Source organism: Balaenoptera ricei, chromosome 6 (assembly GCF_028023285.1).
Source record: "Balaenoptera ricei isolate mBalRic1 chromosome 6, mBalRic1.hap2, whole genome shotgun sequence".
NCBI classification, from domain to species: Eukaryota; Metazoa; Chordata; class Mammalia; order Artiodactyla; family Balaenopteridae; genus Balaenoptera; species Balaenoptera ricei.
Genome location: NC_082644.1, coordinates 84,027,317 through 84,054,672, shown reverse-complemented (window position 1 = coordinate 84,054,672; position 27,356 = coordinate 84,027,317). Strand labels below are relative to the sequence as shown.

Below are 27,356 nucleotides of genomic sequence, written 5' to 3'. Positions count from 1 at the left end.
CTTGCGTCCAGGCGGTGGCGTGTGGAGTCGCAGTTAAGACCTGTCATTCACGTTACCCCCTTTCCCGGCTCTTCCCGGGCCGCCTCTTCTCTTGTCTCCACCTCCTCCCATTGTTTCCCTTTTGCCCGTTTGCTGCTGTTCCAGGGAGCCTTTTTTCGTGTATTTAGGAGTTGCATGAGAACTGTCAATATTTGCACTTCATTTATTTATTTTGCAACAGGCTGAGCTGAAACCTTGGTTCAGTCGATGCCCCAGCTCAGGAGTACAGGTTCAGGGAGGCGAGGCGGGTGTTGAAATCACTGTTGGCCATACTAGAATTGAGTTCTTTGAGGCAAAGTCCATTATGGGAGGGTAGATGCTTTCAGCTGTGCCCATCATTAGCGGTGGTGAGGAGGGTGGGGTGGATGTGAGTAGGGGGAAGCTCACCTGCTTTGGCTTCATTCTGGATTGGTTTGGGTAGGACAGGGCTTGGAGTCACATTTATAGCCATCTCAGCTTTAGTGTCTTCATCTAATGAGAGCTGCTTCAGAAAATTTATAAATGTAAACTATTTGTAAAGCACCCTGTCCATAGTGGACTTTACAGAAATGTTAGTTTCTTCCCCTGTTTCTATTAAGTTTTAGCTGATTAGAGCTAAGAAATAACTGTGTAATGACAGTTTTTATTTTTGTCACACTTGAAAAACACACAGATGCTTGGGTGTGAATATTCTTATTTTGCAGAGGCTTTGTGATTATTGGCCTTTTGTCTACTTGAAGATAATAATCTCTAGAGCTTGAAGCATACCTGCCTACACTATGTTTACCAAGCAGGGAAGACTTCAACCTACTTAATTGCAGAAGCTATGTAACATGTTTTGGCAGGGAATTAAAAAACAAAGGTTTTAAAAGGGACCAACAATTGTAGAAGTAACTTTACAGGTACAGTTTTCAAACCTAGAGACTATTTGAGTTGGCAGAGATGGCCTATGCCTGAGACTGAAGGTTGTGCAAAGGCCAGGTTTTGGTGAAGTCCAGGGAAGCAAACTCTGATGCAGGGAAGCAAGTACGAGTGAACAGAGGACCATGAGGAGAAATCAGTCTTCTGAGTAGATCAGAGGTTTTGACAGATTTTTTTCATTCTTGGCATGAGACCAGGTCTGCACCAAGAAGAAAAAGAATAGTTGCTGAGTGGATACCTTGTACTGTTCACCTTATTCCTTTTTTCCCTATTAAATGCAAGGACAAAGCTTTTGGGTGTTTACCTAGATAGTTTATGGTTTTTCCAAATTGGTCTGTGTTTTTACTTGAAGTGCAAATATGTGAGGCAGATGTTAAAACTAGTGACATAATGTTTACATTAAGTTGCCTGTTTTGTTTTCGTAGCCTTAAATTGGAATGTGAGAAACTGGCAAGTGAAAAGACAGAAATGCAGAGGCACTATGTGATGGTAGGTATCAAAGATTAGGCTTTTTTCCTTTTCATGTAATATTAACAAATATGGGTTCTCGGCATTACAAAATGTGAGTTAATGAAATGCTTGGTTCTTTTTTTCTTTTTACAGTATTATGAAATGTCATATGGATTAAACATAGAAATGCATAAACAGGTAAGCTTTAGCAAAATCTCAAGTTGAAATGAGAAGTAAGTCATGATTTTATTATACTGGCTTTGTCCTCAGGAGTGGGGGGGATTTATATGCCATTTTTCAGCCTTGGTTTCCCTTCCTGCAAATTGGTGGCAGTATTCTGCAGCAGGAGCTGCTTCTTGACAATTATAGAATGTTTAAGTTACTAGGTGAGAGGTACTTTGGAAGTGTAAACTAGCCTGTTTATAGGCAGATAGGAATTGAGGCTCTGACTTGACTTTTCTGCCTGGATACATTTATTTTCCTCTTGAAAGATCTGTGTATCCTGTAGAGTTCTGAAGTTCATAATAGCTAATGTTTTTATGCTGATTTGGTAAGAAGTGTGAATCTCTGTGGGAAAGAAGGGTATTCGGGAGTGTCTTTATTCAGGTTAAACAAGTTATATGACTAACTATGGAGTTCTCCCTATGCATTGGGGCTACATAAAGCGACACTCAGGATCAGTGGCTTATTAGCAAACATCTCTTTGAAAAATGTCTCAGTTGATGCAGGTTTGGAGGTGAAAAAAGCATCCTTTTATGACCACAGCATATGTCAGTCCTAGTGGTTTTAAAAGCATGAAAAGATTAGTGACTGGAAAGCTCGAGCTATGACTATGAGTTTGCAAGTTCCCATAAAATTCACACTTATGGCTACTATAATGGTGTATAAAAAGAGTATTGAGCTGGAACAAGGCACTAAGGATCTCATAAGAGAAGAAAAGCTAAATGATTGCTCAGCCCAAAGGACCCTCGATTGAGTAGTCATTGTCTGCCAAAGAAAGCATTAATGGCAGGGTGTAAGTATTTTGGAGATATGCTGACATTCACTTTTTCATCAAGACTCTGGTACAATAAGTCTTTTAGAAATCGATTGCCTCTTAAAAAATTATCATCAGATGAAGTTGCACAGTTGGACACATTTCAAAGTGCAACAATACAATTCTTACTTGATGTATATGTGCTATTTCATCTCAAACCCTTGTTTCATTAAATTAAAGAGCTTGGCTGACCGGCTGGGGCACGGTGGAGAAATTGATTAGTTCAGCCTTCAGATCTTCCTTATATTCAAAGACTTTCATTAAGCAAGTGTGTTTCAGAGTTGAATTCTGCTTTTGTAACTCTGCGCTCTTTGATTTTTAATTCATCATAGATTTCATAATGTTAATTTATCGTCATGTACCTTAGATCTGTTCTCAGTTATATGTTTGGAAGGAGATAGTTAAGTTCAGGGCCTTTCATTAACAATGTAATTGGGCCTTTAAAAGTGCTGATTTTATTCTGATCTGCAAAGTTGGTAGCCTAGTTTATGTTGGGTTTGTGCCTTTGTTTCTGTGTGTGTAAATGGCTAGTGCCTGATTGAGGCAATTGTAACTTGTTGATAGTAATTAAGCTAGAAGATACATGGTGATTTAAATTAATTACGCAAATAGACTTGGTCGAGGAGTTCTAACCTGCCACTTTTTTTTTTTAAGTTACCCTATAGGCACATTTTTTTTCCCCAACAAATATTCTGGAAGGGTAAGAGGAGATTGAGCTTTCTCTTAAACTCATAAACTCAAAGGATTTAACAACCTCACCGACTCCATACAAGGGAATGCCACCTCTATGTGATGTATGCTGGTGCTGGATTTATTGGGGGAGCTACAGGAGGTGTGAAATTCTTCTGGGTTCTTGTAGGTTGCTTGGTGGAGTGACCTCTTCTTTATCGCATAGGAAGAAGGAAGAAGGGACGATGAGGGTCAGGAACCCCATGGTGTGAAAATAGTTTTCAAATGAGTTTCTGTACTCCATCGGGCATTTGTGGGTATATATTGTCTGTCCATGAGCCAGGGTGCATTAATAATATGCTTAGTAATTTGAAAGATGTGAAAAGCTGAGAGACGCTGTGTTCTTCATAGTAGGGTATTAAGCCCCCTGAAATTTAGTTTATATTGTAAATGCTGACAGACCCTTAACTAGAGTGGTATGCAGAACAGTGCTGTAATTCAGTTTAAAGTGGCCTTACATTTGAAAAACATCCTTCTGAATGTCACACGTTAATAATAAGTTCTGAGGAGGCATTTGGTGTAGCTAGTAATCATAATTCTTATTAAAACTGGTGACGTCTGGCCCCCAGGGTGTAGCCAGGCTCAAATTGATGCTTTTTGCTGCCTGATCACCAGCATGGCCTAAGTGCTCATTATATTGTAAAGAGGGCCTTTGGAGCTCTCATTAGATTTGACAGGAATTCTCTCTAGGGGGAAACTGGGCATTAGTGAGACTCCTGACAGGCTGAAATTAGTCCTGCTTTATGGCTTATAACCAAATGCTAGCAAGGCATCATCAGGGGACAGAAAAAATTGTCATTTCTGACAACATCTTTGTTACTGAAAAAAAATGCAGTGATGGGGAAACTTGCCACGGAGAGAGCTTTAATGTTGTTAAGATTTGTCTCCAGTGTGATGACCGCTCTCCTCCCCACCTTTCAGCGGCTTTGTTGGAGGAGTGAGTTTGAGAGGTTTCAGTGTCAAATCTCACCACCGACTTTTCCGTGTGGAAGTTTTAAAGTGGAAGTGCGTCCAAATCAAGAATGGTATAATTGTGGTTTCCTTACTTGGTTTGGTGCCCGCAGTCTGTGTTTATGTTGTGTCAACACTTCCTGATAAGCCTTCCCCTCACTTTCTCTGCTTCTATTTGTGGCTGGTTACCGAAAAGTCAACGAGATCAGGATTGGTCATGGATATTTAAATCTTTAATTGTAGCATGAAGACAAAAATATTTTTCCTTTGAGCCTTTTATAGATTCCTGCCTGTCCTCTTTTCAGGTAGGTCGTGTAAACTCTAGATATTTCTATACAGAGAGGTGGAGACTTTTCATGAAAGATGGAGCAGTTCTGATACCACCAGCGTTAGGGTACATGAAAAAGTAGCAGGTTAACGTGAGTCTAATTGTGTTTGAGGGCTGTACCTAGTGTGTTTGGCAGTGTGATATTTAAAGTTTTTTTTTCTGTCATGTGGAGTGGTATTACCTCCTTTGGTATTTTGGGGAATAAGATGCACTCGAAGTACTTATATAAGCCTGATTTATCCCACTTGTATACCTGTTCAGCACACTGATGAAGCCGTGCCGTAAGTTGTCATTGGTGGCATGAATTTGTACAGCACTTAGTTTTCCAAAGCGATTTGCCTCGTCCTGTGAAGTAGATTGGGTGGTAGGTGTTAGGTTGGGTAGGTGTTTTGCTCTGCCTGCAACTTTGGGTGTGTGCTCAGAGTCTGGGACTTGTCAGGGCCAAGCATCTGTTGAAGCTTGAGTTGGGCTCACCTGGTTCCCAATTCAGCGGTTCTTCCCTGTCTCCCTCCTCCCCCACTGCCATTGGCTCATGAGGCCAGTGGTGGAAACACCCTTGGGCCTGTGCTTAGCGACCCAAGTCTACCCCACTGCGTGCCGGTTCTCAATGTTTGTCTGTTTTGATCAACTTCATCATTTGCAAGACACCTTGGGTTGAGCCTCATGTTCTAAAAATTAGGAAAATCAGCAGTACTGACTGGTCTGTGGGGACCACAGCTGTGGGTAGGTAGAAAGTTGTAACCAACTGAGCAGTACTGTCCGCAGGTTAAAATGGGTCGAAGAACCAAAGAAAATTTGAAACGTGTTATCGGGGCTCTGGTTGAGCCCCAGCGATGCAGTGAGTTTGATCATTTACTTTGCCTCTCTGTGCCTGTGTTCTTCTGAAGGCAGGCAGTGAGTACTTAGGGCTCTCCAGGGTGGTGGAAGAATTTAAAAATAAATGAAAGGACTAGCTCTGAAAGGAAAGTATTCTGCAATCCTGATTGTGGGGTGGGGAAGGAGAGGAGAAAGAGAAAAAAAAACCAGACGAGAGCTGAACATTTCCAAACTCTGTGTGATAGTTCAGCAAGCACAGTGTCTCAGACCATATAAATTTTGGAGTGAAACTGCTTTCACAGTTTTGATGTGTGCTTTAAAGTTTCTCTTTAGAAAGAAATTGTTCTTTAGTAGTGTTTTAAAAGTGTTAAGGTGGAACTGTTAGGGATTCACCTGTGGGTTAATTCCTTAGATGTGACTCTTACTGTTTGTACGTTTTACCTTTCTTCCTGTTTTTAAATCATTGGGTTTTCAGTCTACAGTTTCTCATTTTGAGATATTTTTTTTTTAAGTCAGTATCTCAGAATGGGACTGGCCAGCTGGAGTATAGGAACTTAGAGTTAAGCTCTACCTTGTAATACAAAGAAGGTAGCTGTCTTCAAGGTTGGAGTGGTCCCCCACTTGATTTCATTAGCCAGGCCTGTCCTTTACAAGTAGGAGTTAAGAGATAAAGCTCCCTGTATTTAGAACCTAGATTCCGAGGCGCAAGATTAGCCTTTGTTTTTTATTGGCAAGCGGGGCGGATTCTTCACTCCTTAAGCAGCACCCTCCTGACCCCTTCCACAGCTGGGCTAGTTGCAGATTTCTGTCCAGGGCCTGGCCTAGGGTGAGGTGAGTGAGGCCTTTGCCTCGGGCACAGAGTTTAAGGGAGGTGTCAAAAAGTTTAGCACTCAAGGTAAACAGTATTTTTAAAGTTCAAAATTAAAACCAAAAAACCCATGAGGAACAAAATACCAGCATTTTATGTAAGGACAGGATGTGATAGGGTCGGGTGAGGCCAGGGGGGCACGTGTTGGGTCAGAGAGCCTCCCTCCCCTTCCCTTTGTTCCGCCATCTCCAGAGGGCTGGACTGAGGGGGAATGTCCCGCTGATCTCTGGGATCTACCTTGGTGTAAGATAGAGTGGGTTAGGGTCACTTATTTAGGGACTTCAGTTAGTGACTGGGTGAGTCATTAACAAGTTGCCTGGCCCTGGTTTTCTGCTCTGTAAAAGGGTTAGACTAGGCAGGCCCTAAAGTAGGGCTCCTCTCACCAGAGGGGACTCATTCCTCCAGAGGCATGAGTCCCCGCCAGGCTTCGGAACCCAGCACCTTGTATGTGTCAGTTAAGGAGAGTCTGTCCAGAGGGCTTCAGATGTTCCTCCAAATAGTGTTTATTAAGAAACACAGAAAGGAAAATCTGTTCCTTTAGCAAATATTTAAATAAATCATTTTGTGTGGTAGTTACACTAAAGATATATTCAGTTACTGGCTCCTGGAACCATTTTGAGTTTCGCTAGATCTAAGTCTTCAGCTTTTCTATTATTAAACTTCTGTGGTCTCTAGAAGTGGATTAAACCTAAGAAACTGACTGGACTCTCATTAAGGTTTGATTGACTCAGTCATGTCCCGTGCCCCCCGCCACCCTTCCTATCCATGATGCTTACTGTTGCTTCAGGTTTTTAAAAATTGAAATTCTCAGGACTAGTACTTTTAATGTGGAATATTTGGTGTAATGGTTTTTAATTAAACTTTAGAGAGCTGTTTTGGGAAGTTGGCTTATTGGACAAGATTAGGCATTTATAGCTTCAACATAGTGTTTGCTAATGGGATTGGTGAGTTCTGTAGTGAGACGTGTGCCGTAGGATTGTTCCATGAACATGGCTTGATGTTTGAAGTAGAGTCTGTGTTTGTGGGGTGGTGTGGGTGTAGGCGTGGGCCCTCAGGTGTGGGAGAGATTTTCTAATTTTTTTCTGAGGCATGGTTTGATCAGAAAAATGGAAAAAGATTACCAAAATTTTAACATAAGTTAAGAGATTCATATATTACCATTCACTTGGTTAAAGAAAAAATGGTCTCTAAAATTGTTTGAAAAACCACCATGATTACAGAACTGCTCAGTTTATAGATCACCCAGTCACCATAACACTTTTTGTGAAACTCCAAGAAACGTTGACAAACAGTTTTAACGTGTGATTTCACACAAGTCTGTATTTCATTAGTTTGCATTTCAATTTTTAGTAACTACTAAGTTTTTAATTCTGTTTGTCTGCTTTGAAGCAACATGCAATCATAACCATGAGAACATTGTTTACCCCCTTCCCCAGCATGTTTTCATACTAGGTATAACAAACACATTTTTTTAGTTTTTTTAGTAGTATTATTTGCTACTTAGTCATCTTTGACCACAAAATATGTTCGTGAGAAAAGGGTAGTGTGAAGCTTATTTTGGGTATAAGGGAAAAAATAAGCTAGAAGAATTCTGTGCGTTGAATCGATTTTTTCATCTGCCGAATAGAGAAAAACTGCTATTAAGTGTGGTAGGTGTACATTGCTGTGCACACCGGAAGGGTAGTGCACCTATTTCCAATAGATACTCATTAGATAATCATTATTCACTTGATAAAGCGGAATCAGTTGTCTTTGAGAATGTAGGTACATTTGAACTTGTGTGACCAACTCATGCAGTTTGTTAAACCGCTGAAATACATGTGGTACTAGACTGGGCTCTTTGTTTTGGTTTGTTTTGTTTTGTTTTGGCTGCGCCGCACAGCTTACGGAATCTTAGTTCCCCAACCAGGGATTGAACCCATGCCCTCAGCAGTGAAAGTGTGGAGACCTAACCACTGGACCGCCAGGGAATTCACTGGACTGGGTTTGATATTAGTGTCATTACTGATGTAACTAGCTTATTAGTCTGCGGTATTTTGTGCAGCCTGTCAGTAAAAAGTTTAAAAACATATCCCCAGACTTGTTCACTTATAATTTGTAAGTTCTATAAATATGTTACAGTGCTGGTATGTTGTCTATATGTATAATACATGGAAATTTTAATTGAAGAGGTTAAAATCAGAGTACTTATATTCTCAGTGCTCCCTGTTGGCTTGTCTGGAGTGGCCCCTGGGACACCCCCACTCCACGGTCAAGACCACTAGCCCACATTTTAAACAGTCTTGGAACGCTCGCCCTGGAAGGGGACACCTTTAAGGTGGTGAATGCAGAATTCCTTTAGGGGCATGGGTCTTTTGGCCTCCTAGGTATGCCCGTTTTTTCTGATTCTGGCTTCCCACTCCGGTAATTGCCTCTCTGCCCGTCACTCACAGCCTTGTGTATCTGCCTCTGGTGGTTGTTCCTGCCAGTCTTACTTGGTCACCTCTGTCCTCTTCCCTCCAGGCCCTTTAATCCAGCCAGATGGGTCCCTTCTTCATACCTAAAATATGTTTTGTGTTTTTCTGTTTTCTTAAAAGTCCAGACTTTTTTGTCAAACTTCACATGGCCTCCTTCAGTATCCTTCAAGGTCTAGTTCAAATACCAACACTGCCTGTTTACTTCAAGGCCTTCCATGGCTGCTCCAACAGGAGGCTGTCACATCGCTTACTGTTGCTCTGATTTTTGTAGTATTGTTTTTTCATGGGCCTTTTTCTGTTATTCCAGCTGTGTTGCAGTCTGCTTGAGGCTTGAATTTGAGACTTGCATCTTCCTTTCCCAGCGAGTTCGAGTAGGCATTTAAGTAGCACTTAATGTGCCCCTTAGGTAGAGCGGTAGTTGTCACTGTTTTGGATCCTGAACCCATATGAAAATCAGGTGAAAGCTGCTTGGCAAAAATAAGTATGCGTTTTAATACACAAGATAGCTTTGCCCAACAATTTTGGCTGTTTGTGGACATCTTAAGATCTTTCAGCAAGTCCTTGGAATCCAGATTAAAAACTTGGATCTACAGTACCAGTATGGCTCCTTATGCTAAAATTAAGAATGAAATGTTTGGTTTCACTAGATGTTTTATAGGATTACAGTTCTAATCTCATCCAGCCACTTTTGCTCAGTTGTTTTTCTTTTGGAAAAGTGATTTATAGTCGAATATCCACTGAGGCTTCTTAACGGGGAGTTTAATTATGGTAATATATTTGGGTTTGTAGTAAAAAAAAAAAAAGAAAAGAGAGAGAGAAAACAAAAGTAGCATGTTTCTGAGGCCTGGGTTTCCGTGTGAATTGAATGTGTGCATGCGTCACCGCCCTGGGAACCACTGCTCATCTCCTAAGGATGACCACAGCCACTAATAGAGCTGTGGGTAAGTTGCATTACAAGCTTCTCCCAAGGCATTAGACTTGACTTAGTCACCAGGTTTCTTAATAATAATGATTATACCCACTGATTATTTACTTAAAAGTCTTTACAGAGCCCCTCCCCCCACCCCAAACACTTTTGTTATGAAGAATTTCAAATATACAGAAAAGGAGAGAGAAATGTACAGTGAACACCCTGTATTATACCCATCTATTTGATACCAGCAGTCTATAAGGTAATGTTTTTGTAATACCTGCCTGTCACGTATCTTGCATAGAGCTTTTGCCCTCCCCTCACCCCGAAAGATAAATAGATAATTCAAGCCTTTCTTTAGCAGCCAACTCCATTTGAGACTGATGCACATGAAAGTGGGAGTTTCTCCAGGTACACTTTAAGAATTCCATCTGAACAGGTGTTCATAGCATATTATAACATTTTCCTCGTTAACTTGCCTTTTTGTGTTTGGCGTGGTTGTATTAGATGATCCACCATTATGTGATGTCAGGGTGCTTGCTTTTCAGCTGTCACCTGAATGCAGAGGTTTGTCCTTAAACAGAAAAGCCAGATTCACCTTCCCAAGCCCTTGTACCTTTTGGCCCTTGATAACGCACCTTTATGATGTGATCAGCATATTCATTTGGGGGAACAGCTTTAGTGTTTATAGGTAGGAAACCAGGAAGTAATTGTGCAAAAGGACTCTGATTTTGAACTTTGTGTGGATGGAAGCTGTCCTGGTGGAGAATTTAGGTTGGCCTCAGAGGCCGTGGGTGGTATAGGGGTGTGAAGTACCAGAAAACAAAACCTCTTTGAGGACCCCAGCATGTGGAGGAGGCTCTCCAAGGCGCTAGGGCTTCCAGGAGCGCAGCCTTTGTCTGTCCTTGGCGCCCTCTTGATGCCTTGAGCAAACAGTCGGGCAGAGCCTCTTACAAGTAAGGTGACCGGCCAGTGTATTGACACGCACAGACACAATAGAAAACTGCATTAGGAGGCGAGCCATTGGGATTTGCAGTAAATATATTACAGAACACAAGTGACTTGCCGATACTGCTTGTTTAGCAGTTTGCAAGGGCAATGGCAGTATGGATTTTTGAATTAGAAGGGAAGGGCTGTTCTTTCTCTGTGCAGGAACATCTAGTTGATGGCTGGGGAGAAAATTGATTTCGAGAACAAAATGCAGCTGCCTTTATTTGTGCCACTTGAAAGGCTTCTATGGATTAGTGAGTGAAAATAAAAAGGTCACTCTCGGTTTAGGAAAGGGGGTCTTAACATTGATCTACATCTTGGTCTGGTATGGAGAGAATAACGGATGGGCCACCGGGATGGAGGAAGGGTGTCCAGTGACCGCGCAGCCTGCAGCTACAGGTGCCCGCTCGGTTCTCAGACAGTTGTCTATTTCAGCAGTTTGGCTTTCAAAAGTCAGCTTCTTGGGTTTATTGTAGAGTAAGCTTCTTTGGGACATTGGAGTAAGTAGTCACAGCTCCATCCATTGAGCTCCTTGTGCCCTAGGAACTGTACTGTAGGAGCTCTCTGTAAATCCTTCCAGCCTCCCTTGGATATTAATTATTCCTCCTTACAAAGAAAGAACAGGCTAGAACAGGGGTCCAGTAGCGGTCCGAGGTCTGTTAGGATTCGGGCCGCACAGCAGCAGGTGAGCGGCGGGGGAGCAAGCGAAGCAAAGCTTCATCTGCCACTCCCCATCGCTCGCATTATCACCTGAATCATCCCGCCTGCCCCCTCAGTCTGTGGAAAAATTGTCTTCCACAATAGCAGTCCCTGGTGCCAAAAAGGTTGGGGACCGCTGGGCTAGAAGGTTAGGGGATGACAATAGCACCTACTGGATAGGGTAGTTATCAGGACTGAGTGAGTTTCTGTGTGCAGGAGTCTGGCACTTGGGCACTCTCAGGGCAGCTGTTCTCAAAATCTGTTACCTAAATCTATTATTGTCCCTTTAAAACTGTACCCTGCCCTTGGAATTCTAGGCCATGATCCCATCTTGTTTTTCCAAGCCCAGTTTCCTTCCTTCCTGCATCTGAACTGTTCACTTTTCATTATTTCTCCTCAATTACAAAGTTTTTTTATTCTCAGATGAGAAGCATTTATCTCTAAGCTCAAAAGGAAACTTCTTTTTAAGTTCCTATTGGCAATCTCTGTTGTCTAAAGAATCTAGAGGAATTAAGATGCCTTATTTAAGCCAAACAGCAAAATGTGCCCTTGGAACGCAACAGCCTTAAGAAGTTAATACAACTACCAGTGAGAATAGCCTTGTGTTGAGTTTTTTCATTTAAGGGGATGGATGAACAACAAAGAGGATTTGGTTCATTTTATTGAAGTGAGTTTTGGCAAAATAAAGGATGGGAGGTGCGTTTCTGATTTTTTTATTTTTAATGAAATGTGGAAAATCCAACTTTGAATTTGAAGAGAGTTTTGTCATCTTGAAAAAAAAAGGGGTGTGTGTGTGTGAGAATTACATGACCGAGTTGTTGCTTTGTTGGAGAAAAAAAAATTGTGTGCCTTGATGATGTATACATACATATAGTTTTCTTTGGCTATGAAAACTTGTGAAGTGCGTGCAGAAGTTTGAGTAGATAATTGTGTTGCAGTATTCTCCAGGTACTACATGGGCTTGAGATTTTTGTGGACTGTCAATTCACAGCTGCTGCTTATGTGCTAATATTTGAGGAAGCAGGGAAGACACAGGAGGGAGAAAAGCCAGGGCCATTGGGATTAGACAGACTGGAAGTTTAGGCTGTTGACTCTTATTGCCAAGCATGATGCAGTAGCAACTTTTTGTAAGTATTTGGGATAAAAGAGGACACTGTAGACAATACCTGCCAATACCTGCTCTCACACTTGCTTAAAAGCTTGGCTGCCTGCTGACATTGGTGTGCTGAGAAGCTCCACGTTGCGTCTGTTTGTGTTTAGCTTGAGTCCTGAAGTCCTCTGAGTGTCTGTAGGGGAAGCACGAGGTTCTTGACAACCCCTTCGGCCTGCCAGTTGGCCTGGGTTCCAGAGCCTTTTCCTTTTCTAACCCGGCTGGCTCTCTTACAGTGCCTGGGCCCTGAGCTCCCGCGGAGCAAATCTCCTTGCACAGCTACTGAGGAGATTGGAATTGGACCACTGAAATGTGTCCAACTTCTGTACTTTTTAGCTGACCAAAGGCCAAAATCATACCACTAACTCAAGAGCGGAACTGCTGACTTTGAAATCTTATAAGAAATCTGTGTTTCATAATTGACTGCCTTGGATGCTGTGATACTCATGAATTAAATGAAATAATAAGGGGGTGTCACATTTCAACTGTGGATTTCTCTAAGGGTGCAGAGATTTTTGAACTGGTTGCTAAATCTGTATTCATTCTTATTTCTTACAATGTATCAGATGTAGCTTACCCACCTGAAAGAGCCCCAGGCAAATCAGTGTTGGTGTACTACTGTCATCTTGTGCAGCCATTGTTTTGGTCATGATTTTATCACAAGGGCAAATACCCCCAAAATGCTGTGATTTTTATTTTATTATTATTTTTTCTGATTAGCATGCAGAATTATTCTTGTCAGTTTCCCTCAAAGTACTGAAATTGATCAAGGTTTATATGGAATGGGTACCAATTGTTCCTTTTCAAATTAAAATAGTATAAAAGGGGGCTTTTGAGTAGAGTTTGCACAGTGAGAATATTGGTATTGACACCACTTATACTTTGGAGTATAGTTTGAAGACCAGATTCTACTGTGTGTTGCATACTGGTTAATATGGCTGTAAAGAGGAGATGAATGTGGCTACTTTTCCAAGTCTATTACTCAGGAGGACTGTAAATTTGATTGGCTGTTACAATTCTAGCAGAATCATTCGATTTGAGAGCAATAGAAAGATAAGATATCCAATTACCCAAATGATTTGCAGGGTTAGCCAACGTTGTCATGGAGACACGAGTTGGAACAAATTAAATTTTAAGCAATAAAATAATCTTAAAGCCCGTCTGGGAACAAGAAAATTTGGCAGTGGCACTTACCTGAATTGAATCTTAGCTTGACACGATGTTGTTTGACATTGATATACTGTGGGGGCCTAAACTTATATATGGCGCAGCATTACCTTCAAAAAAGGAGCTTGGCCTAACCGGTAAAGGGGGGAGTGTTAGTGTAAAGTTAGGATATTAACATTTATTTCCTGGCTTAAATGATAATTGGGCTCTGGGTTCCCAGGAATATTTTGTATTTAAGGATTGAAATGCCTTAATAAGGATTAAGCAGCATTAATTGGACACTTGGAAAAAAAAGACTTATTTTGCAGCAGCGCAGTTTTTGGAATTGCCGTTCCCCTTTGTGTGTGTGTTAGCAGACGCAGTAGAAATCGTGTGGATGTCTTTTGGTGGGGGGGTGGAGGTGTAAGCATGCATATATTTGCATGTACAAATGAGGAGATTTCTGGCACATGCCCCAGCTCTGCAGATGATTCTCCGTATTCGTTAAAATTTCTGCTTTGCAGTACTGCTTGCAGACTGGAAAATTACTTTCCAAACTTGAGCTGATGACCTAAAACCTGAGTAAGTGTCAGTCTGGGGCTTAGAAGGTTATTTCCCCTTATTAATGTATTGTTTAACTGGTTCCTGGCTTGTGCTGCGGATTTGAAAACAGCCGAGTAGCCCAGAAGGAGGGAGGCTTTTTATCCACATGTCTATTAGACAGATGGAGATGGAAATTGGTCTGAGGTCAAGCCATTTGCAGCGTTCTCACAGCCTTCGATTTTCCTCTCATCCTCACCGCAGATCATCTCAAATGATTCAGTAATGACCAAAAGTGCAACATTGACCTTTATTCCCTGGTGGATTACTGTGTTTCACAGTCCAAATGGCAGGAAGTCTATTCTGTTCTTCCAGAAGGAGGTCGACATTATTGAGCCAGCCCAGCCCTGTGGGAACCACACGAGTGCAGACCAGTGTAACACAATACGTGGGTTAAATTTGGTTTCTTGTGCTCTGGGAAACAAGAATTGACATGTCCTGAACCCACATAATTAATGGGAGAATATCTAGGATGCTTTCTAAAAACACACACAAGCACAGAAATTGATTTGTCCACTTGTAAAATAACTGGTGAGTGATAGGAGTGATAACTTCTAGTGGCCCCTGGTTTAGAAATTGTTCTCACTTTCATGACCCAATGTTCTTTTTTTAAATTTATTTATTTATAAATTCTTTTATTTTTGGCTGCGTTGGGTCTTCGTTGCTGCACGCGGGCTTTCTCTAGTTGCAGCGAGCAGGGGTTACTCTTTGTTGCAGTGCGCAGGCTTCTCATTGCGGTGGCTTCTCTTGTTGAGGAGCACGGGCTCTAGGCACGCGGGCTTCAGTAGTTGTGGCTCACGGGCTCTAGAGCGCAGGCTCAGTAGTTGTGGTGCACGGGCCCAGTTGCTCCGTGGCATGTGGGATCTTCCCGGACCAGGGCTTGAACCTGTGTCCCCTGCATTGGCAGGCAGACTCTTAACCACTGTGCCACTAGGAAAGCCCGACCCAGTGTTCTTTTATCCCTTCTTGTTTAATGCTTCCCCAGTAAATCTTAGACAACACGTTATAACACTGTATCATTTAAAAATTACAAGTTGAGGGACTTCCCTTGTGGTGCAGTGGTTAAGAATCCGCCTGCCAATGCAGAAGACATGGGTTCAATCCCTGGTCGGGGAAGATCCCACATGCCACGGAGCAACTAAGCCCATGCACCACAACTGCTGAGCCCACGTGCCGCAACTACTGAAGCCCATGCACCTAGAGCCCATGCTCCGCAACAAGGGAAGCCACCGCAATGAGAAGCCCGCGCACCACAACAAAGAGTAGCCCCCGCTCGCCGCAACTAGAGAAAACCTGTGCGTAGCAACGAAGACTCAATGCAGCCAAAAATAAATAAATAAATAAAATATAAAAATTAAAAAAAAAATTACAAGTTGATATGATTGGGCATAAGGGGGTTTTTCTTTATATACTTTTTTTTTCTTTATATACTTTTAATTATATATACTTGTGGTCAATCCAAGTAACCCTGAGTAAGTTATCCTCATAGAGCACACTTTGTTTCCCTGAACGTAGCTTGATTGTTATCTTGGAGAAATGATGATTATTTTTCTCTTGCTTAGATTTCTCTGTGGATTGTATTGTGTTGTGATGATCAGGTTATTTTGTTTTTTTAAGAATTAATTTGTGGGGACTTCCCTGGTGGTCCAGGGGTTAAGACTCCACGCTTCCAATGCAGGGGTGCAGGTTGGATCCCTGGTCAGGGAACTAAGATCCGGCATGCCATACGGGGCGGCCAAAGGAAAAAAAAAAAAAAGAATTAATTTGTATTTAAAATATTTCTCTTTACCTCCACCTGCATAGCTGAGTTAATATTCTGTGACTTTTGAATGCATTAGTGAAGTCTGTTGTCTAGTATCCTTGTACTTACCATCTTGTAAGTACTTAAAAGCTTTTCCAAAAGGGTATGCTTTGAAAATTTTCTCCAGCCTCCCAGATTTCATTTTAATCATGATCCTAAGGTGTTTTTGAGAAAATAATTTTTTTCTCCACTGTTGACTTCGCTGCACACAAGTTCTGTTTCTGCCTCAGTGGCTCCCAGCCTTTGATGCCCCTCTGGCACTTGCTGGGTTCAACAGAGCACTGTTCCTGAGGCAGAGGCCGACTCCCAGTGTGCAGTAGAGCCCCCTCCATTCAAATTCATCTTCTGGCCACTCTTGCGGGGTAAATTGCATTCTGGAGCTTCGCAGGTTTCTTGGCACATGATGTTGATTGAAAAGAGAATCCCAGGTTTCCACTTGGAATGCCAGGAACCTTGTCTTCCTTCCCAAAGGACCACCTCTCCAGCAGCTCAGCCTGTGAGGAAGAAGGCCCAGGGATGGGGCTTCCCAACTGAGACTGAGTTTGGGACTCAGATGGCCTTAGCAATGCATGCACACACACACATCTATCTAACTTGGGGTCATTCTGCTGCCATGCCACATGGCTTTGATGGCATAGGCCTCTTGATGGAGTAGCTGCTTTCCCTAAGAAGTTGCTCTGGAAGAAGAGTGGCAGCCATCCTTCATATGTGTGGGTCATTCAGCTGTAGCATGTTTTTAAAATTAGGGAACCACGGTCCCATGGTCACCTAAGGCAGGAAATTCCTTTCCCACTATCTAGATTGGCTAAAGATTCCAACCTGTTAGGGAAACATTCATACCGAACTGCTTATTCAGTGATCTCCAGACAAGATGTGGGGAAGGGGATGATGAGAAATGCTAAAGCTGATGATAAATTGTGCTTTATAGTTGTGTGCACTGGGTGTTTGCTTTGTCATGATGGAAGTCAGGGACATAGTGACACAGACCCTTGGAAGTCAGTACCAACCAAAGACCGTTTACACAGGCCTAAAAGGTTGCTATGATGAAAAGGAAAGGGTTTAAGTGTTATTGCAAGGAAAATAACATTCCAAGTTCTGAATAAAGACCATTCTCATAAACCTGGTTTTCAGAGGCGACTTGTTTTTTGCATATTCCCGTGCAGTCTTTGTCTTTACATAGGCATGTTTTATTTTCGTAATTGTAATTTTAGCCTTCATGCCATGATGATGTAGCTGGCTCTTCCTCCCACTGATCTTCCTGCTACTGTATGATATTATCTAATTTCTCATGAGCTCCCTAATGACTAAGACCTGTGAAGAAGGTGAAAGGTGTAGGCTTGCTCTCTTTCCATTCCCAGAACAATAGGTGGTGACTTCATGGTAGCGTTCCGTGATTCACCCTGCGGAGTTTGTCTTGAAACCCTTCTTGTGGTGCAACAGAGTGCATTTTCCTTTGACACCACCGAATGTCTTTTTCCATCATGGGACAAGTCATTACAATTTACTGTGAACAGCACTTTCTGAACTCCATAACAAGGGTTTCTCAATAATGGAAATGTGCTGTTCAGGCACTGAAACAGCTGCGATGCTTTTGTCAAGGATGCATCTTTACCAGAATGACAAAGTAAAGCCCAAATGCACTGCTTGGCAACAGTTGGGTCAAAACATTTAAGTCATTAATTAGAAGGAACTGAAGGGGGAAGAATTTACACAAATACACAGTGTTGCAGACTCAACTTCATCATGGAAAATGCAACTGAATTCTTTAAAAAAAAAAAAAAAAAGAGGGCAGCCCTCAAGTGGAGCCTGCCAAACTTGTCATTTGCAAATAAATCAGAAGACCATCATTGCAGGAAGGAGGACCAGTGAATAGAGTTGCTTTGTCATTCTTTGATGGGCCCCACACTCAAGCCTGCTATTAAAAATGAATGCATTCAAGAGGCTCTGCATTAAGAACATAAACAATTAAGGGCACTTGAGTTGCTCTGCTGAGAGCTGCTGCGAAGATCCGAGAGCTTTCTCCGGAGATGCGAGCCCTTGCAATCTGCCTCTCGAGGAGCCGGAGTATGGGAGCAATTAGTGTTGCTATCTCGCCTCGGCAGCCTTCAGCAGGTTATTCTTTCCCTTTATTTTAACCCCTTCTTGTTTGGAGAGAAGCTGCGAGTGTGAAAGGTGAGCAGTGGAAGGAGAGAGTCTGTGCCCCTTTGGAAAGGGCTGGGGTTTAGAGCTGCCAAATGAGGGGGGAGACGGAACATAAAAGTTAGGATCTGCCCATAATTGGCGACTTGTGTTCTGATTAATTGAGCCACTGATGGGGTTCTGTCTTCTGGTCCTCTTTGTTTTGCTTTAATCATCAGGTTGAAGAAGGGGCAAGAGTACATTGCCACAGGTGGACTCATTTGAATGAATATTGTTTGAGGTTTCCCACAATAGTCAGATGGGTTCCTCCAGCCCCGGTTTGTGTTCTTGCCTTGGTTTTGTTTTGTAAAAATGTGTGGAGAAAGGCGGTCATCTCTCACTGTGGCAAGGCTTTGGAGAAAGGCAGGCCTGACTTCCCCTCCTGTTTCTGACCTAGGTGAGTTATTTTAACCTTCCGGTGCAGTCTCCAAGGGCACCTACCCTGACTGACACTTAGAGCCTGGATGTAATTGGAGCTGCTGTGTACTAAGCAGTAGATGCTGCCGCTGTCATGGTTATTCAATGGCACGGTTCTCAAAGTGTGGTCCCTAGTCCAACAAACTGCAGAGCACCTGAAGCCTTGTTAGAAATGCAGATGCTGGGGCCCCAGACCTCCTGGCTGAGAAACTCTGGGCGTGGGCCCAGCTGTCTTATGTTTGACCAAGCCTTTCAGGTGATCCTGATGCGTTCTTATGTTTGAAAATCGCTGATAACCTCATAACCATTATATCGTCAGCTTAGAGGCCCCAAGTCCTTTTCATTTGGATTTCCCCCAAATTGTGGTTAGTCATTTATCGACGTCATTATATATATATATTTTTTAAGATTTATTGATTGATTGATTGATTGATTGCTATGTTGGGTCTTCGTTTCTGTGCTAGGGCTTTCTCTAGTTGCGGCAAGCGGGGGCCACTCTTCATCGCGGTGCGCGGGCCTCTCACTGTCGCGGCCTCTCTTGTTGCGGAGCACAGGCTCCAGACGCGCAGGCTCAGTAGTTGCGGCTCACGGGCCTAGTTGCTCCGCGGCATGTGGGATCTTCCCAGACCAGGGCTCGAACCCGTGTCCCCTGCATTAGCAGGCAGATTCTCAACCACTGCGCCACCAGGGAAGCCCGACGTCATTATATTTTAAACAGAGCTACTCTGATGCATTAGAACTTCAGATAAAATTCCCTTTTCATGAGTGTGCTGGTGAAGCATGGTGCTAGGATGGGAGATGGTCTGGTGACTAGCCAGTGTTCTAAAGGAGGTCTCTAGGCCAAGAAGCCTTTCCCCCTCCTGTAAAGGGGTGGGGGGGAGTATTGGAAGTTTATTTGCAGAGTTTTGAATATATCATTTTGGATATGCAGTTTTAGTCAAACATCTTGAATTTTCCTTAGGGACATCAGATGTCATCTTCAGGAAATAGAGATGTACTTGTGGATGTGTTTTTGTGGATTTTGCTTTACTGGTGGGCCAGATTGTCTGATGTTAGGGCTGAGGCACTAATTCTCTTTGCCTGCAAAGGGGAGGACAAAAGTGCAGTTTGGCTGCTACTTGTTTATTTAAGGTTTGCAATTTATAACTGTGGCTCCTTGTGAAATGCCTACTTTGCCTTGCACTGTACTTCTGCCAAAGACAGCAGGAGTACAGTGACCCTGTCAGTGACAGACTGGGGCCACTTGTTGTAGTACCGTTGTTGGCTGAGCGATGACATGGCCTTGGCCTTGTACTGCTGTGGTCCTGTTAGGGCTGTATTGCTTTGCAAACAAGGCTGAGTACATCAGCTTTGTTTCTGGTCTAGAGTATGTTCCAATTTCCCACTTCTGCTTCCTGGAGAAAGGACTAGGCAGCAAACGTGGCTTTTAATCTTTATGATCCTGGGCAAATCATTTCCTTTAGGCTTTGGCTTCTTCATATGTGACATGAAGATTGTTAGAGGGCCGGGCACCCAAAGGGTTTCAGGGTTTGCCAGCATCCTTGTGTGACTCAGTGCCAGGGTCAATCACAGGAGTGGTGGGCCTGATCACCCTTTGCTCCCTTCCCTGTTTAATAATACATCCAAACGATAAATCAAGGGCGGCATCTACAAGGTCACTGGAGGGGGGAAAATGGCACTGATAACCCTGCTACAGCAGGATAATCACTGGTTTTATTTGGGGTATCAAATTACAGCGCTTGGCCACATGCATATGTTGTAAAACAAACAAACAAACAAACAAAAAACAGTCACACTAACACCACAGCTTTGTTCTTCCCCTCCTGCTTCATCTAGTAACTGTTGGTCATTTAAGCATCATTATTATAAACATGACTTTAAAATGGTTACTTGCCTTGCCTTTGGGTTCATGTCGTGTATTTAACACGTTCTCCTAATACTTAGACAACTGATTTATCAGGAGGACAAATGTTAAGTTTTTAAAAAACTGCAGATGGTTGTGATGTGTTGAACTACTGTTACATTTTTACCTGACTTTTCCTCTTTTGCTTTGAAACTCGTGCTGCAGTGAACAGCTTCATGCATGGAATGCTTTTCATTTGAACTATTTCCTTATGATAAATTCTTAGCTGTGGGAAGCCTTACCAAAAGGTTTGAATAATTTCATGCACTTGAAACACATTGCCCAGTTGCTTTCCAAGACGACCGTACCGATTTACTCTGTCATCAGTAATGTGTGATTACTCCAGTTTCCCAGAAGACTCACCATCGTTGGATTTCATTAATTTTTTTTTTAATAAACTAACTTAACTGGTGCAGAATGACCCACTTTACTTACAACAACATTTGCATTTCATTTGGTTGCTGGTGAGGTTGAACATTTTTCTGTATTGAAGGCTGTCATTTCACAGACTCTGAACCTTCTAGTCAGAAGGGATTTAGACATTATCTGTTTCCTTTTGTGTGCTTTGTTTTCATGTTCTTGCCTGTTTATCTGTTGCCAGGCACTTCTTACCAGCTCTCCACTGTGTTTTTCTCTTGGCCTCCTGCTTGGTTTGAGGAAACAGAAAGATCAGTTTGCCAGCCCTCAGCATAAGCGGCATTTTTTATGATCCACCAATTTGCAATTTAATGGTGGTGGAGTTTCCCCTCCGTAAGCTGACTTTGGGCGAGGTGCCATTGGGTTGCTTTGAGACCCATGGGCAATTACTCTTAAGCAGTCCTCGCCCTGCTTTCAGCCTACAACAACCTTCACTGTATATTTCTCTGTGTGTAGTGGAGAAGTGGGCAGCCGTTGGGGAGCAGGCTGGCTCTTCAGTCTGGAAATTAGATGAGGTGGGAGGAGTATCAAAAGGTGGAAAGCCGAGCTTTTAGGAATCATGAAGTCCAAAAAGTTAAGTTCAGATGCTCAGAAGAACATGTCTTCAATTTAAGAGCTCTGCCAACATGTACCAGGGTTTGGTTCATTGCTGGCCTTGGAGGTATTTGGCCTATTTAACTCAGTTAAAATATATATGTACCTGAATCTTGTACCTACTAAGATACAATTTCTTACTATAAACAGAGCTTTATTCTGACACTGGTTAGGAACGGTTTTTGTGGTTAACATCTTGGTCATTGAGTTTAGGGTGTGTGGGGATTCCATTTCGGTGCAGCGAGTCATTCCTTTGAAAGCCCCATATGTGGAATGTGTACCCTGTGGTCAGTTTTGGTGGGGAGGGTTCAGCAAGGAGCTGTATCAAAGTGTTCAGCCAGAGTCTTCTCCTGCTTCCCTGTTATGCTGAGAAGACTTGATGCTGGAAGCTGTTAGGAAACTGTCTAGAAGCTTCACATAAGATGTGATTTTAAACATAAAGTCTTGGTTTGCCAAATGATGGTAAATGCTTTGGAGGATCTTGAAGGGCCTAGAGTTTGTTTATTGGTGTTATGGGAGAAAGGCAGCTTCTACATGGATTTGAGGTAGGCCTTGAAGGATTGGGATAAGAGCAAAGCACTTTGTTAATAGTGCAGCTGTAGTTTACATATTAGCTTACTTGATTCTGCTGAAACACTGAAGTAGGTTGTTGATAAGAGACCTGGGGCTCAGTGGTTGAAGTGACTTAACTCAGGACACCTAATACTAGTGTGCTGAGATGCAAACCCAAGTTTTTGGATTATGAGGGCCAACCTTATTACCATAAGCAAGTCAGTGAGAAGGGAGTTGACCTTGACAGGGAGAATAAAAGCTGGTTCTGGACAGATTCTTTGGACTCCTGCTTCCTGCTGCCTCAGTGGGTGGTGGCTGTTCCTGAAGTAAGGCCTGATGCTGGGGCCTTAATCAAGCTGGTTAAGTTTCTGGGCATAAAGTTTCCACACAAATCTGGTTTAGGGCTGGCTCTTGAATGCTGACTTAGTTTTGTTGCCTTACATGGTGTCAGAAGTACAGGCACAGGGTAAGTTTACTTATAAACGTTATGACTGTTAGCAGGTACCAAATACGTCTTCAGCTTTGGGCAGGAAAATGATTTCCAGGTGGGAAGTACAGTTAGCCTACAGTTTTTTGGGTTTTGTTTTTTGTTTTTTTCCACTGGAGTTGTCTAGTCTTTGGAAGAGGTAGAAAGAAGGCAGTCTGAAAAGGTTACAGAACTTTCTTAACACCTGCTTAAGCAGGGTCAACTATCCAGTTTAACCTGCTTATAAACTCCGTGGTCAGGAATAGAAGCACGGGTGGAAAACACTACTACTCGTTAATTTGTGCTAAATTAAAGTTCTTATCAGAATACCCTTGTGTTGAAGCAAGAGATAATACTAAAGAGTCACTGTCAGTTTTTATGCTGCCATCCAGACTATTTTAAGGGCTGGGGTGGTGATGATGTCTTAGACCTCCCAAAGCACTGTCAGGGAAATAAGTTGCATCCTCATGCTGCCAGGAGTAGATACTCTATAGCTGGCTTGGAGAATTTTAAGGTAAATCAGAGGGGAGATTTGAATCCAGGCCTCCTTGATCAAAGTTAAACTCACGTGTCAGAGGATAGTTTTCAGATTAGGGTTTATAGACCTGGCAGAAGGAGGAGACAGCTGGGATAAGATCCTTCTCTGTTCTTATTTCCATTTCTTCTCCAGACCATTTATTTAGAATTCCCAGGACAAATGGTATGGCTTTTGATGTTTCTTCATCAGTTTGAGCTTTGATCTTTAACCCTGGTCCTCCTGTTTCAGTCTTAGCTACTCTAACTCAATTTATATGGTCTGTGCTTTAATCTGTACTTCTTTTATTTTTTTCTTAATATTAAAGGTTTAATGTTAAAGGTTTACAAGTTGATTTCATTCAGACCAGGTCTTAACTGTTCCCTGACAGTCAAGTTCACTTCTACCTTGAAGCCACTGTATGTAATAACATATATAATTATTAATTAAAGAGATCATCTTTCCTTCTTAAACTAAATTCCGGGTAGGTCAAGTAATTAAGTGCAGAAAGTACAGCCATAGCAGCACTAGAAGAAAATTAAGAATGGCTTCTGTAATTTGGGGGTGTTCTAATCCCGACCCAAAGGCCAGGAACATAGGAAGACTATTTTTTAGTTTGACCACGTAAAAACAAAGTTACGCACAGCAAAAAATCCATCATAAGCAAGGTTGAAAGACAGGTAACAAGGTGGAAAAACTGGAAAAGTCAATATTTGTCATATGGGAACTACTACAAAAAGACAATGATGAATCAATACCAAAGGAAAGAAAGAGAAAGGAAAAATAAAGTGGACCAGTCAATATATGAAAAGATGTTTAACTTCAGGAAGAATCCAAGTAATGCAAATAAAAATGAGGTCATTTTAAAATCTATTAGATGGATAAAGATTTTAAAAAGGTCAACAAAACCCAGTATTGACACTGGGTGGGGGAGCAAGCACCCTCATAGACTGGTGATGATATAAATTGGTAAGCTTTTCTGCTGGGCAGTTTATCAGCATGCATTACAGTTTAAAATATACATACACTTTGACCTAGCAATTTCACTTCTAGAGATTCCTTTTAGAGATCCAGGGAGAGAGTTAGTTGACATACAGTGTTTACTTGTGGAAAATTAGGTGAAACATAAATATCCCCTGATATTGGGAGTGTTGAGACACCCGTCTGCTTGTATAGTGGGATATGTTGATGATGTCCTTATTCGTATCTGTTTTTATTGAGTGGGAGGGTGTCCATGACACATTTGAGTGGAAATAACAAATTACAGAAAAGCAGTATACGTATTGGGACCCCTTGGTATCAAAGTGTCTCCCTCCACTCTGGGCTTGTGCACACACAGATAATGAGAGCCTGGGGTGCTGCTTCCCAGGATCACCAGAACGTTACTGTGGTAATCTCTGGATGGTGGACTTAGGGTTATTTTAACTTTCTTGTATATGTCTATATAGTATACATCTGTGTGTATGTGCTCAAAGTGAGCAGATGTCATTTTTAAAATTGGAAAACGTGAAGGGAATTTTGGAGATGGGAAAAGTACAGAATGCTGTTGGAATGTATGGCAGGTAGGAAGTGGGGAGCAGGGACCTCAGAGTCCACAGAGAGCATCCCTACTCCTTTACATCTACCCAGATACATAGTGTAGAACCCTGTTGCAAAGGCAAGGGTGGCCCGCCCATGCTTTCATGACCTTGAGTTAGCTTGAGTGGGTGGCTGTGATCAAATGAACTGGGTAGGGCTGACCCAGTTCTGTGTTTGCACCTAGTACAGCTGCACCCTTTTTGCATATACGTATCTGTTTGCCCCGCTTGTTCAAGCAAGGTCACGGGTTTGTTCTCTATACCAGTCATTTCCCCTTCCAGTACATTTCTTCCAAGGCACTGTCTGTAACCCTATCTCATTGGTGGTCAGGGAGAATTGAGTTGGGTTGGCCTAAATCCAATCCCATAAAACCAAAGGCTTGTTGCTCAGTTAACTGGAATCATCTCAGAGGACAAAAGGCAGCTCTTTTTTATGTACTTGATTATACAGTTCCTGAGGTTTCTACTTTGTTTCACTTATTCCATTCTCTCTTTCTCAAGGGCATGGGCTTTGCGCTTCATAATTTTCTTCTCCTCGTAATGCTTTTCATTGCCTAATTCAGTAATAGAGGCGGCATTAGTAAGCATTGACAGAAAATAATGAAATAAATAAGGCCAATGTAGGACTCTTCGGATGACTTTTTTTTTTTTTTTTTTTAAAGCAGAACTGGTTCTTCAGAGTTAGAGGAAAGCAGGGCTCCTTTGCATTACTAGAGGGTGTTGGAGGTGGGGTGGGCATGTGGATCCTACCCTAGCCTGGGAGCAGAGCACACTTCATTCCCTTCTTTGCCAGTTTGTCCCTCTTGCAGAGGGAGTGCTGTGCATTTGGAGCCGAGCACGGACTTTTCTTACTTTCTCTAGAACAGCCTGTGCCGCAGACACTCAGGACACATTTTCTTTTTCTTTTTTAAAATTAATTAATTAATTTATTTATTTTTATGGCTGTGTTGGGTCTTCATTTCTGTGCGAGGGCTTTCTCTCGTTGCGGCAAGCGGGGGCCACTCTTCATCGCGGTGTGCGGGCCTCTCACTATCGCGGCCTCTCTTGTTGTGGAGCACAGGCTCCAGACGCGCAGGCTCAGTAGTTGTGGCTCACGGGCCCAGCCGCTCCGCGGCATGTGGGATCTTCCCAGACCAGGGCTCGAACCCGTGTCCCCTGCATTGGCAGGCAGATTCTCAACCACTGCGCCACCAGGGAAGCCCCAGGACACATTTTCTTAAACTCAGTGGAACCGTGGGCCCTGTCAGTGAGGTCCTGGCATTTGATGCTGAATTGTGGTAAAACTTTACAGATAGCCAGAATACCTTGACTTTACTGTCACTCTGGACTTGAGTTCTGTTTCAGCAGTGTTTTGTAGGCTTGTTTGAAATTTTGAGACTTAGTGAAGGCTTACTAACATTAACGTCCTGTTTCAGTTGTGCAGGAATTGAGACAGGTGGGAAGGAGGTCTTCTTCCGCTGTCTCGCTCTAGACCTTATCTTGAGAGCTAGACTGCTTTGGCGGTACTTCTGCTCCCCAGGGTTCTGACTCCAGTTTGAATGAACTTGCTATATAAATGTACCCTGATATGCCGTAATTGAATAAGTGTACGGAGAGGTTTGCAATCCCACCAGGTTAAATGATTACGTAGCCTTAAACCACGTAGATTTTCCAACTCAATTAAACTACCCATTATCTCGTAAGTGACCAATAAAGTGTGTGATTATGTCTTACTTTGCAAGTGGGATTAATATCTGCTGTTTATCTCAAGATAAATATTGCTGACATAGCCTGGGAAAGCAATTTTATGCCCTCAAGAGTGAGGCACTGGAGGACTCAGATGTTGGGTATGAAGTTTTATCTTTCTGAACTGATTATGAAATATACTAAACATTTATATCGCTTTGTCTTTATAGACTGAAATCGCCAAGAGATTGAATACGATTTGTGCACAAGTCATCCCATTTCTGTCTCAGGAAGTAAGTAAAACTGTTCAGCTGTTAAAGTGCAATTATGTTGCTTCTCTGTTTGCAAATTAGCTAGTTTTAAGATGTTAATTTTATCACGAGGAACAAGTGTGAAGAACATCTGTTACAGCTGAAGTGTGTAAACCCCCTGCTGTTCCATCTAACAGATCTGAGGGGACACTGTAGAAGTGGTGACAATAGCTCAACCTGAAATTATTTTTTTTCTGTGGAAAACTGCAAAACGACTATCAAGCATAAAGCTTTTCTTTCCTCAGAGGAGTAGTATAAATAAGCTTGATGGCTACTGATGATTCACGTGTCCTTTCTCTAGAGAGCTTTTCTTTTACTGCATTTTAAAAATGGTTCCATCAGGGTTGACTTGACCACGGGAGCAGGTATTTCATTTGTCCTTGTACATCAGGGCAGGTTGACTAAATGCTGTCCATGGAGGGAGTGGATGCCAGTGCTATTAAGGATAAGACCATTCATGTTACCTGTTCATGTTACTTTAGCTTATGGAGTTATATACATATATAAGCCATTTTATTAAGTTACAAAGTAATAGAAGTTCACCCTTAATAATTTGAGAGGGAAAGGCTCTTTATGTGAGTAATCTATGACTCAAAACCAGTAATGTTTTAGTTTTGCCTTTACTTTTGGATACAAGCTAATAAATGCAAAACTGTTTTAAGTGTGTACAGGATGCTTATATCTTGAGACAGTGAAAAACTTATGGGCCTTGGAGCTGGAATACTGAGTGTTTGTTCTCACTGGCATCTACTTTTCCATGCTGGGTAGCACCATCTCTGCTGTTATTATGGCAGCCTTTTCCAGCATAGCATATACTCGATGTTACAGTTTAGATTTGTTGGCCTTCTTCTTTTTTTTTTTTAATTTATTTTTGGCTGCGTTGGGTCTTCCTC

At 42.3% G+C, this 27,356-nt stretch overlaps 1 protein-coding gene across 3 annotated transcripts in view; it reads left to right on the top strand.

Moving 5' to 3' along the window:
- LOC132367139 (transducin-like enhancer protein 1) overlaps nt 1–27,356 on the top strand; it is an 87,280-nt gene that overhangs the window by 1,055 nt on the left and 58,869 nt on the right. For all 3 annotated transcript variants that reach the window (XM_059924970.1, XM_059924971.1, XM_059924969.1), the window contains exons 3-5: nt 1,365–1,428; nt 1,543–1,587; nt 26,383–26,445. In XM_059924970.1, coding sequence (XP_059780953.1) covers nt 1,365–1,428; nt 1,543–1,587; nt 26,383–26,445 — 172 coding nt within the window. The remainder of the gene's footprint in view (nt 1–1,364; nt 1,429–1,542; nt 1,588–26,382; nt 26,446–27,356) is intronic.